General features: G+C 57.4%; 1 protein-coding gene across 1 annotated transcript in view; it reads left to right on the top strand.

Moving 5' to 3' along the window:
- Positions 1 to 14,506, top strand: part of UMODL1 (uromodulin like 1) — a 62,071-nt gene that overhangs the window by 19,188 nt on the left and 28,377 nt on the right. The window contains exons 6-8 of the mRNA XM_049628532.1: positions 10,138 to 10,392; positions 12,099 to 12,211; positions 13,699 to 13,918. Of these exons, the coding sequence (XP_049484489.1) occupies positions 10,138 to 10,392; positions 12,099 to 12,211; positions 13,699 to 13,918 (588 nt within the window). The remainder of the gene's footprint in view (positions 1 to 10,137; positions 10,393 to 12,098; positions 12,212 to 13,698; positions 13,919 to 14,506) is intronic.

Genomic DNA, 14,506 nt, shown 5'->3' with positions numbered 1-14,506 from the left:
CATCCATCCATTCATCCATCCATGTATCTGCCATCCATCCTCCAACCGTCCATCCATCCATTCATCCATCTATCCTCCATCCATCCATCCATTCATCCATCCCATCCATCCACCATCCATCCACCATCCATCTACCATCTATCCATTCATCCATCCATCATCCATCCATCCTCCATCCATTCATCTATCCATCCATCCACCCATTCACCCATCCATCCACCATCTATCCATTCATCCATCCATCTATTCATCCATCCATCCATTCATTCATCCATCCATCCACCATTCATCCATCCATCCATCCATCCATCCACCCATCCATCCATTCCCATGTGCAACACACTCTAATGAGTGTTTGCTATTTGCCTGGTACTCTTCTAATGGACCCTTCAGTGCCCAAGAGCCCTTGCTGCCTTGGCTCCCATTTCAGTAGGGAAGACAACACAGGTGTGAACAAATACCAAAGGTGGGGAAGTGGTTCAGCTACTGAGACTAAGGAGAGTGGCAGGTGAGATGAGGCCTGCAGGGGGTGGGGGTGGGGGTAGGCAGTCTCAGGTGCTGTGGCCAGGGAAGGCCCCTGGACAAGGTGACCTTTAGGCAGAGACCAGAGTGCAGTCGGGGGTAAGCTGGCAAGGAGGATGTGTGACTGAATGATAAACCCCAAAGATGTCTGCATCCTGACTCAGGGCCTGTGATCCTGTCCCTTACCCAACAGAAGAGACTTTGCAGATGGGATTAGCTAAGGGTCTTGAGGTTCGGGGGGTGATCTTGGATTATTTGTAAGGGCAGAGTCACCACAGGGTCCTTATAAGAGGGGGGCAGAGCCAGGGAGAGGAGATGTTCGAGGGAGACTCCCCTGGATTCTCCAGAGAAACACAACCCTGCCCACCCCCGCATCTTAGACTTCTGACCTCGGAACCTAAGAGTGGATTTCTCTTGTAAGCACCACGTTTGTGCTCATTCATTATAGCAGCCCCGGGAAACTCAGACCCAGGGTGAGGCCAGGCCCCAGCAGAGGCGCATGCACGGTGGAGTCCAGGAACGTGGAGGTGGTGGGCACGGGGCGCAGTGGAGGGGTTGGGGACAAGGGGGCAAGACCTTGTGCCGGTGTGGTAAGGCCACGCAGATTCTTCAGTCTTTATTCTGGAAACTTGTAGACAGGTACGAGCACAGAGAGGAGTATGATGAAAATGTGCTGTTCCCCTGGGACCCTTTCTGCTCCGTCTCTGTCCCCATCGGCCGCTCACCCCCACCCCATTATCCGGAACCCTCTCCACCATATCACTTCATCTGTCACGGCTCCAGGATGTATCTCTAGGAGATGAGAGTAAGAGATGTTTTTTAATTTTTTTTAAATGTCTTACTTATTTTTGAGAGAGACAGAGTGCACGCAGGGGAGGAACAGAGAGAGAGGGAGACACAGAATCCGAAGCAGGCTCCGAGCTGTCAGCACAGAGCCCAACACGGGGCTCGAACCCACCAACCGTGAGATCATGACCTGAGCCAAAGTCTGACTCTCAACCGACGGAGCCACCCCTGTGCCCCAAGACTGAGAGATTTTAAAAAACACCCAAATACCATCTCATATCATCCTTTAAAAAACCAAAACAAGGGGCGCCTGGGCGGCTCAGTCAGTTAAGCGTCCGACTCTTGATTTCAACTCAGGACATGATCTAACAGTGTGTGGGTTCAAGCCCCGCATCAGGCTCTGTGCTGATGGTGCAGAGCCTGCTTGGGATTCTCTCTCTCCCTCCTCCTCTCTCTGCCTCTCCCCTGCTTATGCTCGCTCGCTGTCTCCCTCAAAAATAAATAAACATTAAAAAAAAACAAAAACAAAACAGGAGTTCCTTAGTATCATCAAACATCCAGTCTGTTGAGATTTCTGATGCCCCATCATCCTCCCCATCATTTCTTAACAGTCTGTTTGAGGTGCAATCTGGGGTTTCCCCTCCACCTCTCTGGGGTCCACCTCTCTGGTCCCTTTGCCCAGCTGAGTTTCCCGTAAGCTGGGATCTGCCGAGTGGCATCCGGGAGGAGCTGCCACTACCTGTCCCCTCCTCTGAATTTTCTAAACCACAGCTGGTTCTTCCTTTAATGGTGCCCAGATCCCTGAGCATTTGGTGAGGCCAGTGGATCCCTTCACAAAATGTGCCCAGGTGCATCAAATGCACAGATGACGAGGCAAACTGACCATACGGGGACACACTTATCAAAATCTTATGACCCCGAATGGTGACACAGCTGTCCGAAGCCACACTGTCCCCTCCCATCCCTTGGGTCCCCTGTCCATTGCTGGGCGTGGCCACTCCGTCTCCCCACCAGAAGCCTTCACAGGAGGGGCACGCCTGTGGCCTCTCGTCTCAGAGATTCCCGAGGGAATCAGGTGGTTGTCTACTCTGGAACCACCTCCGTAGAAGACACTTCCCTGTCACCTTCCTTTCCCTGTCTCCCCACTTTCCTGCTCCAGCTTCCCAAAGTAGCTGCTTAGGAGTCCTCATCTCAGGTCCTGCTTCTGGGAGAACCCAAACTGAGTTGGAAGCTATACACAGCCTCGTGTACTGATTAAATCGTGCAGTTTAACCGTGCTAAACCATCCAGAGGATGCTAGAGAAGCGCCAGACTGTCCTGTGGTAGGCGGCTTCTGTGGTTTCTGTGGGTACCAGAGCCTTGACCGAAGGAACGACTACATTTTATCTACATTCCTGGAGCCCTGATGTCTGCCTATGATCCCCATCCAGGGCACGAACCCCTGATGTAGACGCACCATGGGATTCAGATTCAGGTTTGACCTGTTTTGGCAAGACTCCTTCATACTCCACAGGTGGTGCCCCTTTCTTCCATGATACGTGAGGTCCCGTTCCTATGGCTTCAGGAGCAAGCAGGACATTGCCGTCTGTCCTTGGAGTCAGACCAGACTCTGGAGGGCACTCAGCGGCAGTCGGGACGATATGACTGCACCTGTGTTCAGGTGTGCTCTGCTGTTGGGCAGAGAATAGACCAGAGGGGTCGTGGCAGACCCCAAACCCGGTCTCTCCTTCCTTAGTGACGGCACTTGGAGTGAGCTTTGTGTGGATGTGTGCCCAGCCACAAAGACCACATTTCCCTACCTCCTTTGCAGGTAGGGTGGCCCATGACTCACCTTAGCCAATGAGATACAGCGGAAGTTTCCAGGGGGGTTGGGAAGACTGCATGAGGGCACCGGCCCTGCTGAGACCAGGGTGGGCCCGGGACTAAGATGGCCAAGGCCGTGTTCACGTGGTGAACACGCGGTGACTTTGAGGATAGACCCTCGGGACGGAGGAGCACAGACAGCGAAGGAGCCCGGGCCTGAGGTGGCTCAGACGTTCTCCACGTGAGGGGGACACCTGCGGGCCCAGCCCCGTTCCGTGGGCTTTCCCACCATGTGCAGTGACTGACCCCACTGTAACTGAGCTGGGCAGGGTGCAAAGCGGGGTACGCGGGAGCAGCGGCTGGCGGGGGACAGCGGGCTTGCTGGGGACACACGTCGGCGGGCGACACCAGGCCTCGCGACCGGGCACGAACTGCAGGCGGGGGCTGGCGGGAGAGGAGGGTGCAGGACGGGCTGTGACGGGCTTGGCACCTTCGCTTTGGACTTGGCCCACCTCACGCGGTCCCGTTCTTCCTCCCAGAACCTGATTTGTTACTTTAACAGCTTGTACCTACGGAGGAAGGGCAAATGCTGGTGTCGGTGCCCCAGCAACTGTTTCTGTCTTCTTGGTCACTGCCAGGTTTTTGGCGCTGTTTAAATCCTGCCGTCAGTGCGGTTTTGTTCCTGGCTTCCCTCACTCACCATCCTGTCACGGAGAGTTTTCCAGGACGCAAACCGGTCTTCACGAGTATGGTTTCCGATGGCTGGGTAACAGAGTGGTCCCCTCGTACGCGGTTTCGCTTTCCACGGTGTCACTTACCCGCGGTCTGAAAGCCGACGAAGTTCCTTCCGATGTCATGTCGGCACGTAGCCTGGATACGTGGGTATCTTGTCACAATGCCCATCAGCGCAGGAAGGGTGAGTTCCGGGAAGTAAGATATTTTGAGAGAGAGAGGCCACGTTCACGTAACTTTCGTCACAGAATATTGTTATGATTCTATTTTGTTGTTACTGTCGCTAATCTCTCCCCGTGCCTGATTTATAAGTTGAGTTTTATCACAGGGACGTATGCAGGAGAGCACAGAGTATGTGAGAGGGTGCGGTGCCACCCGTGGCTCAGGCATCCGCTGGGGCTCTTGAGATGTCCCCCCCGCGGAGAAGCGGGGACCCCTGTGATCACCTTCCGCAGCAATGACATGAGGTTCTGTGCAATCTTCCTCATGGGGGGGCACTTAGTTTGCTCCCAACATTCTGCTCTGCAGACCAGAACTTCCACTGACTCTGCAAAGTGGTTAAGGAGAGTGTTCTTATCACTGAGCATGAATTGATTGGCAATGTAATTCAATGCCTTTCCCCTTTAAAGGAGCATCACAGTGAGGTCCCTCCCTTTGCTCATAATAATAACACGGCCAAGAGCTGCTTAGCACTTAACTCACCCTGGTTTTGTAATAAGCTCCTTATGGTCTCACCTCGGTTAACCTGTAGAGCGCCCCCAGGAGGCACCTGCCCCTATCACACTTACTTTCAGAAGAGAAAGTCCAGGTAAAGGAAGGTGACCGTTGGCACAAGGTCCCAAAGCTGGTTCTCACAGACAACCCGGTCCCCGTCCGTCACCCGAGGCGACCTTTCCTAGCAGTGTTCTGGCTGGAGGACACCTCTCCGATTTTGAATGATCTGTTCCTGACCCAGAGCCGCCACGGGGCATCCCGCTGGCCGTGTCCCCGTGTGTAGGGTCAGGAGTGGACCAGCACTCTAGGGTGGTAGGATTTTTCTTTGCTGATGCAGAGCCGGACTGGTGTGATAATTGAAGGTTTTTATTTACTGACTCTTCCCGCTCTGCTGTGGGTAAGGGGCAGAGGCTGTGAGCCCCCGCTGGGGAGGGGGCTGGTCCCCAGCACCCCTCAAGGAGCGGGCGGTGTGCATTCCTCTCCCACTAGAATGTTCCATCTCGCGGCAGGTGAAATCCCACGGGGCCGGGAGGCTCGTTTCCTGGTCACTGCCAGTGCATCCCTGTACTTGGCAAACAGTAGGCACTCAGCAAGTGTTTATTAGCGGTGACTATTCCTCGGGTCCCCGGGTGGTAAAAAAAAAATGCACCTGCCAGCCTCACTTCCGGCCACAAAACGCTCCTCTGCTGTGCTTCCTGACTTTGGGGTCTGATTCGACATCAGCACCACCCTCCACGCGCAAATGTGCCCGCTAAGCCTCGCACAGAGCCTCCCGCAGACCATCCTCTGTCTCCTGTACTGTGGCCTCCGGGGCAGGATCCTGTCCTTCGGCGAGCACAGAAGGTTGGAATACAGTCACCGAAAATCCTCTGGCTAGTAACCTGAAAAGACAGCAGACCCGACTCACCGTGAGGGATGCCGTCAGCCAGACTCTGCCAGGCTGTTCGACGCCGTGGGCGACAAGATTCCCTCGAGATCAAGGGCCGCTCGAGAGCGAAACACAAGTGGGAAAAACTCTGCACCGCCCTGACCTCACTTCTCGCAGGGCAGGAGAGACACAGGCGGCATTTCCAGACCAGGAAGGCGGAGTGAATCCCAACTGCACATCGCTCAGGGAAGCGGCATATGTTTTCCATTTAGACACTGATATAAATGAGCAGTCTACTGGAATGGTTTGGAAGCACAGACCTGTGGAAAATACAGCACGAATCCCCGATGCTGTTCCTGTGAAATTAGTCATCCAGTGAGTGACGCGATGGGCGGCTGGATTCTTGCACAAAGCAAGAGCCATCAGAAATAACCTCGCGGTGCCTGCTTCTCTTGCGGGAACATGATCTGTTTTCGGGATCAGGTGGAACTGTATTCAGGGTCCCCCTAACTCCCTCCCACACTGTCTTCTTCCCAGCTGGCGCCTCACAGCTGTTGCGCTCCATGAAGAAACGTCTCGCCAACCTGTGGCCTGGCCAGCGCAGGGCTGCTGGCTGGAGAGGCGGCCGGGGCTGGCGAGAAGCAGCCTTTCAGGTTCACGGACGCCAGCGTTCCTCGTTGGCGGCCAGGCTTCTGATAACCGGGTGCTCAGCATCTTGGCTGGAGTCCTCCGCATTTCCACCTTCACAGGGTGACACCTTTTCAGGTGGCAAGCTGGCAGGCTGGAGGGAAAAGAGGAACAGAGGCGGACCCGGGAGATCACGGGAAAGGGGGCGTTCCCGGTAGCCCCTGATCTGCTTCTCCAGAGATGGGTCAGGGTTGCCCAGAAGAAACGCGGTTCCAGACCCGGGGACGCAGGGAATCTGCTGTGTCACCGAGACAAATGTCAGGTTCCGGATCTGGCTCACGGCTGTAGGATGGTGAAGACGTGAGGGCAACGGTACCCTCGGATCACGCAGAGTCAAGAATTGGGCATTATGTTCTGGGGCCACGTTTTCAGAGGAGCGTTGGAAAGCTCTAGGGCGATGGGAAGGTGTCCTGCTAGTGAGGGACAAGAACCCAAGTTGTTGGGAAGACAGAGGGAGGGGGTAGAAGGACCGTTTCCATTTGAAACGGCTCCGGGTCTGTCCTAGGGAGGTGCGATCAGCCTTCGACTGTGAGATGTGCAGCAAAGCATGTAGGAAGCTTCCCATAAGCAGCACTGTCCAGCCGGCAGTGGCCTGGAAAGCGGTTTAAGAAGAGGCCACCTCCTGGATGGCTGTGGCAAAGAGCCACAGACGAGGTGCCTAAAACCACAGCCACTGACCCTCTCACGCACCTGGCGGACCTGGAGGACGGGAGTCTGGTGATGGCATTTGGGGTCAGCCCTGGTGATCCAGGATAATCTCATCTCGAGATCCTCAACTTGCTCCTACCTACAAAGACCCTTTTCCCAAAGAAGGTGGCATTTCTAGGTTCTGGGGATTAGGACCTGCTGTCCTGGGAGGTCACTATGCAGTATAGCACCCAGGTGGGATAGACAGCAAGTGACTTTGTCGTTACTTGTTGGACAGTGTTGCCGTTGACTGCCTCCTTGACCTTTCCGGGCCTCAGTTGTGTCCTCTGTAGCATGGGATCCTAGTAGAGCCATCATGTAACGTTGTTGGAAGGACTAAACGGGAAAACCTGCCTGGTGCCCACGGCACTCGGCAAACGTTGGCTGTACCCGCATCACTGACAGCTCGCACGGCGGCATGAACGGTGTCATGGGAGAGGGAGCTCAGAGCTCCCTGTGAGTCCCCACGGTCCAAGTCCCTGGAATGGGGCCACGCTGGCTCGGTCATTTGGGCACGCGTGTCTGGCACGCCAGTGGGCTTTAATTCAGCGTCGTTTCCATCAGTGTCGGTGGTGATGCTGAGCGTGCAGTGATGTTGGATGAACGTCGAATCACGCGAAGTTACCGCGGTAGTTGGTCAAAAATGGTTCAATGTGGACAAGTGCGAATAGCTCCGGGTGTTCGATGGGAGAAAGAGCCACGTGAGTGCTTGGTGGTGGCGTTCCTTACCCTCGGGGGAGGGGGGGCTCCTCAGGCCCCCAGACTCTCTCAGCGGCGGGAATGTTGGGCCCACGGCGGCACGGAAGCTTTCACAGCATTCAAAACGGCCGGGTCGGCAGCTTCTTGGCCCAGGGACCTAGGGACCGACTGCATCTTAACTGAAGAGTGACTGAATCTCTAGCCAGCCCGGTACCTTCTAGACTCTTCCCGTGCCCCATTCATCAGGTCATTTCACAGATGTAGCGACAGCCTTTTTCATTTTTTAAAAATTTTATTAAAACTTTTTTTTTAATGTTTGTTTATTTTAGAGAGAGACAAAGAGCCCAAGCAGGGGAGGGGCAGGGAGAGGGAGACACAGAATCCGAAGCAGGCTCCAGGCTCTGAGCTGTCAGCACAGTCGTGTGGCCTGCCTACGTGGAAACATTGTGCTTTGAGCGGATTTGGGGAGAAGGCTTGGTAGCCCTTCCTTGCTTTTCCCACGACCCCTTTGTTGCTGAGGGGCAGGCCGACCGCCACGTGGTTGTTGGAAGGTTGGGGGCGTCTTTTTGATTTCAGGGTTCCAGTGGCGGGGAGGTGGGGGTGAGACCCACAGTCTCAGGCCCCAAGACCTGGCCGCCCCTCGGCCAAATCACGTCTTCCTTTTCTTGCCACAAAAGACGGCATCGGGAAGGATGTGAAACTGCGTCCCTGTCCGTTTGCGTGAGAAACGCACAGAAAAATACTGGACAATTCAGTAAAAAAGACAGGTGCGTCTTCTTCGAAGTACGCTCCACCTCCCATCCTAGCAGAGTCACCAGGAACAGTGAGGAGTGAGATGGGCACCGATCGTGGGCGAGAATGACGGCGGAGGAAGGGCTGGGCTCACCTGGCATGAGCGTCCAGTGGTTTATATCCACCTGCTCGGGGGCCCCGTGGGGGCTCAGTGGGGAAGCACACTCACACAGGGCTCTGTGATTTCAGGACACGGCAAGGCTGGGCGAAGGACAAGAGTGGGGCACGAAACTTGATTCTGAGCCTCCTGGCAGCCGAGGCAAAACAGGCTGAATTGTACCAGCGTTTATGTTTGACTGAGAGGAGGCATACGCATTTGTCCAGAAAGACAGGACTTTGTCATGCTATTGGAAAGCATGTGTCCTATGAATTCTTATGTGAGGGGCTTGGGGGAACGTCAGACACTTTTTAATTATTTTTTCTTTACTTTGGATTTTCAAAGATTTTTTTAAAAGCCTTCATGGCTTGTTTTCTATAGAACTCAAATTCTGATGTAAAAATTATGGTGACTAGACCAAGGGCCGTCTACTTTTTACAGAATTCCTATTTCCCAAAGAGAGACTGACTTCTGTTTGAGTATTCAAACAGGTCTTGGTTGTTATGTTAGAGTACTGCTCCCTGAAGCGGGGATTTCGACAGGGACACGCGAGGAGCCCCGGCCTGACTCGTGACTCTGGCTTCCCTCCGAGCCAAAGCTTCCGAGTGATGAGCGATCCCAGCGGAGGTCCTTGGGCAGATGACCACAAGCGAGTGAATCAGAACACTGGGGCCCTGTGACTCGGGGTCGAGATCACATTTACAAACATAGCACAGAAATGGCACACCCCATGTGTGCTCATCTGCTCAGGCAGCCCGAACAGAGCACCACAGCCTGGGCGGCTTAAACGACAGAAACCCATTCGCTCCCAGTCCAGGAGACTGAAGTCCCCGATCCAGGCGTGGGCAGGGCTGGCCTCTCCTGAGGCCTCTCTCCTGGGTGTGCAGATGCCGTCCCCTCCCGTGTCCTCACCTGGTGGTCCCTCTGTGTGTGTCTGTCCTGATCTCTTCCCATAGGGACACCGGTCAGATTGGAGTAGGGCCACCCTCGCGGCCTCACTTTAAATCACCTCTTTAAAGACCCGATCTCCAAACACAGTCACATTCGGAGGTGCTGGGGGTTAGGGCTCCAAGGGATGAATTTGGGGAGGACACAGTTCATCCCCTGACGCACCATCGTGGCCACAATGCAAACACTTGGGTTGCATTTGTGTTGGTTCTTGTGAATAACGCTGCAATGAACATGGGGGGGCGGGTGCCGGTGTCTCCCGGAAAGTGTGGTTTCTTTGCTCTGAATACACGCCCAGAAGCGTGGGGTAGATCTATTTTTAACTTTTTGAGGCACCCGCATCCCGTCCCCGCCGTGGGCTCACCACACCCCCACCAGCGGCGCACGTCCGCATCGGCGACCGTTCTCTCTCGTCCTTCTGATAACTGGCCACGCTGACAGCGTGAGCTCGTGTCTGCGTGTGGTTTTGATTTGCATTTCCTGATGGTCAGTGACGCTGAGCATCTTGTCACGTGTCTGTTGGCCGTGCTGACGTCTTCTTCGGAGATCCTCTGCCCACATTTTAACTGGACTCTGGGGGGCGTTTTTGCTGCCGAGTTGTAGACGTCCTCGCTACGCCTTGGATGTTGGCCCCTTCTCGGACACGTGACTTGCGAACATTTCCTCCCGTCCTGCGGGCTGATGGTTCCCCTTGCTGTGCAGAAGGGTTTTATCTTGGCCTGACGGAGTCCCACTGCTGGCTTTTCGCCTTTTCGTTGCTTCTCTGGTGTCGCCTCATCTTCCTCGTTCTCTTCTTCCACAGACTGCCCTCCCATCCGGGACTACATGACCCTCAACGTCACCAGCAGCAGCTTTCGGGTGTCTTGGCATTTACATTCTCCCTGGCCCCGCACTTTCCACGTGCAGGTGTACAAGGGGGAGGAGCTCCTCCGGAGCGCCAGGACCGCGGGGAGGAGCCTGGAGGTGGCGGGGCTGGAGGCCGGAGAGCTCTACGGGGTGCGGACCGGCTACCAGGGGTGCGGGGCCAACGTCACCGCCACACTGGCCGTCAGAACCGGTAAGGGCACGTGTGCGCGCTCCGCCTGCTACCTGTGGTCTCCCCTCGCACCCCTACGTCACATCTCGTCCGGGGGGCTCGCTCTCCCACCTGCTGTGAGGAGGGTCCACGGGGAGCCCCGCGTTCAGGTTGGAAGGACTGAGAAAGCAGAGAGCGGGGCGGAAAGTGTAACACAACAGAAAGGGTAGAGATTCGCACGCGCTGAGAGACTTCCGCGCACCTAGTTCTCGGGGCTGAGTCTGTGACTCCCCCAAACCGCAGCTCACATCACCTGAAAGCCTCATGGTGCTGCCTCGCTTCCCCCGCGACGCACTCGAAAAGCTACCGTGGTGCCCGCTACGTGGGTGCCGTGAAGGGGTTTTCTTGCACCTAAACCAACATGTTATAGGTACGAGCTGGGGATTCAGTTCCAACAGGGCAGCTGGTGTGGCCCGGGGGGTGGGGGGGGGCTCTGCAGGTGGCTGACTTCACCCCACCTCGTGACTTGATGCCCCCTGGCCGGGCCAGGCGGCCCCTGGGTGGGGCAGGCCCCGGTCACGTCAGTGGCGGGAGCCGTGTCCTAGGCGGCCGCTGGCTGCGGACGTGGGTGCCGGGGACGGTAAAGCTCCCTGACACGGACACAGCTGCACGCAAGACGCAGCGGGGGCCTGTCGCGTGCAGGGCTTAGCGCCAGTGACGGTGGTGGTGGGCAAATGAGGGACGGAATGAGCAGGCCTCTGATGACATCGGCCTCTACCCTTTAAAAGCTCTATTGAGTTAGTTCGGCCGCGTCAGGAGCCCCTGGGAGGTGGTGGGCATTCTCGCGGAGAATGCAGACTCCCCGGGCGCAGGTGGGCACTGACCTTCCAGGAGGCGGTGCGCCGTGGGCAGGGTCGAGGCTGACGTCACAGGGACACCTGTTTCCTCTGAAGATGGGCGAAGGTCCAGAGTGGCACGGTGCACAACACGGGTGACATTTCTGGGGCCCTCGTGGTGTGTGCACGCAGCGGTGGTAAACGGCCCCTGCGACCCGAGCTCGCTAGCTGGGGAGGGGAGAGGCTGCTAGGTGAGCGGACACGCGGCGACACAGCGGGCTCGGCCGCCGACCTCGGTTTTACGCTCAGGAAAGGAAGAGCTGGGTGTCACCCAGTCCCACCTTACTCCCCCAGCTTTTCTTGTGTCCGAAGGACAGGTGCCTCCCTCGCAGGTGACCGCCCCTGCTGCTTGGCCTGGGGCAGAGTGTGCTTTTACGTGGGAATTTCGGGGCACAGACCCGGAAGGCCCCGGGCGGATGGGGCGCATTGGTCACATTAGTGCTGGGGCCCCGGGTGGGTCCGGCGTGAGGACCTGGCTGGCTGGCTGTGTGCGTGTGATCGGGCTGGGAAAGTGGCAGCCATGGGGGGTGATGGATGACCACAGGGGCCTTCAGACCCTATGTGTGCCGGCTGAGAGCCTTCCCGCGCAAGGGCATGCCTCTGCCCCTGTCCCGCCCGTCCCTGCCCTGGTGTAGAAGTGTGTGTGTGTGTGTGTCAGGCGGCTCCTGCCCTCCAGCACAGAAGTAAACCACCCTTACATCACGTCCCCCAACGCGGCTCCCCGATCCAGCAGCTTCTCTCTATCCTCCAACAAACGTCCCCTCAAAAGAAGAGGCTTCCTGGGAAGCGGTGCCAGCAAAGCACGTGACTTTTGATGGCCAGCCTCCGCTACCCTGTCCCCCGCTGTTGCAGATGCCCGGGTATTCCAAGTCACCGTCAGGGTCCTCAACCGCAACGTGACGGGGGCCCTTCTCAACCGCAGCAGCACCGAGTTCCGGGACTTTTCTCGACAACTGCTCCACGAGGTAAAGCCAAAGTGCCACCACGGTGGCCCATGGTGGGCGGAGGGGGCGTCTGGGCGAGCCTCCCGCGTGCACCCGCCCCCACGCCGAGCCCCTTCTCTGCGACGGCGCCACAAGGGCGCGTCCCCCCAGCCCAGATCCCATGGTGATTACCCACATGCTCCCCGCATGTGGGGCACTCAATCTAGATTTGGGGCCAAAGCGTCTCGGAAGACCGTGCTTTGATTCAGACGGGCTCTGTCACGTGATGCTGCAGCCGGGCTTTCTGTGGAACCTTCCATCCGGGGGACCTGGGCATCTGCCTCCCGCTCCGGGGCGCCTTCGCTCGAAAGGCCTGTAGCGGGGGTGCCCGTACCCATCCCTCTCCGTGGCTAACCGGAGCCATCAGCCCGCGGCCGGGGAGAGCCAGGCCAGCGGGGACCCGACTGGGGAGCGAAGCAACTTGCTGAACCGTCCAGAACCATGGATGGGCTGAGATTTTCCCTTTCCTGCAGACCGATGACTTAGCCCGTTTCTGTCGGGAGGCGCCGGTCGAAGACGCGGGATTCACAGCGCGGCAGGCAGCGTGAGCCTCAGGCTGCTGCCAGTTCCCTCTGGCCCACGAGTGCCACGGGGGTGACACGGAGGGGCCAGGGTGGGGGGGGACACACACACACAGCGGTCTGCATCTCAGCTGGGCGGCCCCGAGCTTAGGGAAACGGGATCTTGTAAGGGGCCGAAATCCGCCTAAACGTTGCTCCAAGGAGAGAGACACAATCTTTACGGGATCAGACATGAACAAGTCTGCCCTTTGCTCTGGAGGGACCGCTGTCTCCTCCTACGCTGTTCATCCTACAGACGTCTTGGAAAGAGACCCTGCAGCTGAAGGGCAGTTAGCAGTTTGTGCTTGCAGGACGTGTAGACGTGGGACGGACGGAAGGAGGGTCCACATTCTCCTGCCTGGAAACCCTCTCGTGTGTGCAGGCACGGTGTGGGGGGGCGCGGGGCAAGGCTGGTGTCTCCCTTGCTCGGCACGCTGGCCTCGGCACCTGGTTGCCTGTGTGTCTCCTGGTGGATGCAGCCAGCGAGGGGGGCAGCTCCAAATGGCCATGGGATCGTCCCTCCGGGGTCCCTCCTGTCAGTCAGTCTGTCCGTCCACTCCCAGGGTCTGTGTGTCACACACCAGTTTTCGGGTGTGCACACAGAGCGGATGGGGCATCTCATGTTCCAGATGGGGACCCCGATTGCAGTGGTTCTCGCGGACTCGCACAAGGCCGACGGGGCCCGGCCCGGCCCGGCCGTCCCTGGGGAGGCCCAGCTGGGGTGCAGGGCGCTGGGGTGCCTCGGCTTGCCCCAAGGGGCTGGTTTGTGGGCACCTCCTCTTGGTCGTGAAGGGGACGTGTGGATTCTGTTCACCATCTGTCGGTCACCCGGGCCCCGATGAACGGTTTTCTAAGACGCTAACGGAGGCCTCTGCTCTATGTGAGTGCCTGTCGCCTCTTCTCGGCCAGGTTGAAAACTCCTTCCCGCCAGCCGTCTCCGACCTGCACAGGAGAGGGAAGCTGAGGACACAGATGGTCTCTCTCCAGGCTGGAAGCGTGGTGGCGACGCTCAGGCTGACCGTGCAGGACCCCGAGTTCCCAGTGGGGGTCTCCACGCTGGCCCCCATGCTCCCGCCTCTGCTGGCCAGCACCGTGTTCCAGATTGATCCGCGGGGGACGCTCGTGCAAGGTCAGTTCTCCTCCACGCCCGAGCCTGCCGCCGGGGCACCCCAAAGCCCTGGCCCTCTAAAAGGTGGATCGAGTACGTGAAATGTGAATCCTCATTCTGAGTCTCTCCGTGGGATCGGGGAGCCTACCCGCGTCTCACATCTCCTTATTCCGGGTGGGACGGGGACCCCAGAGCCCCTGCAGCTCACTGCCACGGATGGCCAGAACACAGGGTGGGTCTGGGCTGGAGGACCCTCGAGGGCAAGGGCACCGGGGGCTGACTGTGTGTCAGGCCCCAGCACCACTGTGGCCGGGCCACCTGCTAACGTAGGCGTCTATATCTATTTCATTGGCCCAAACGTAATGTAATGTCACTTCATGTTGCCTTGAGGCAGGAAGTCACAGATCAGGGCAGGGGAGAGACCTGGAGACAGAGGGGTGGGGTGGGGGGAGGCAGGGAGGAGAGACAGAGGCAGAAATAGAGGTACAGATGAGAGAGGCAGACTGAGACACAGAGATACAGAAGCAGAGACATAGGCAGAGAGACAGATAGAGACAGAGACATAGAGACAGAGACATGAAGAGAGACACAGAGAGACAGACAGAAATA

This window comes from Panthera uncia, chromosome C2 (genome assembly GCF_023721935.1).
Source record: "Panthera uncia isolate 11264 chromosome C2, Puncia_PCG_1.0, whole genome shotgun sequence".
Classification (NCBI taxonomy): Eukaryota; Metazoa; Chordata; class Mammalia; order Carnivora; family Felidae; genus Panthera; species Panthera uncia.
This window is presented reverse-complemented; position numbering and strand designations above follow the sequence as displayed.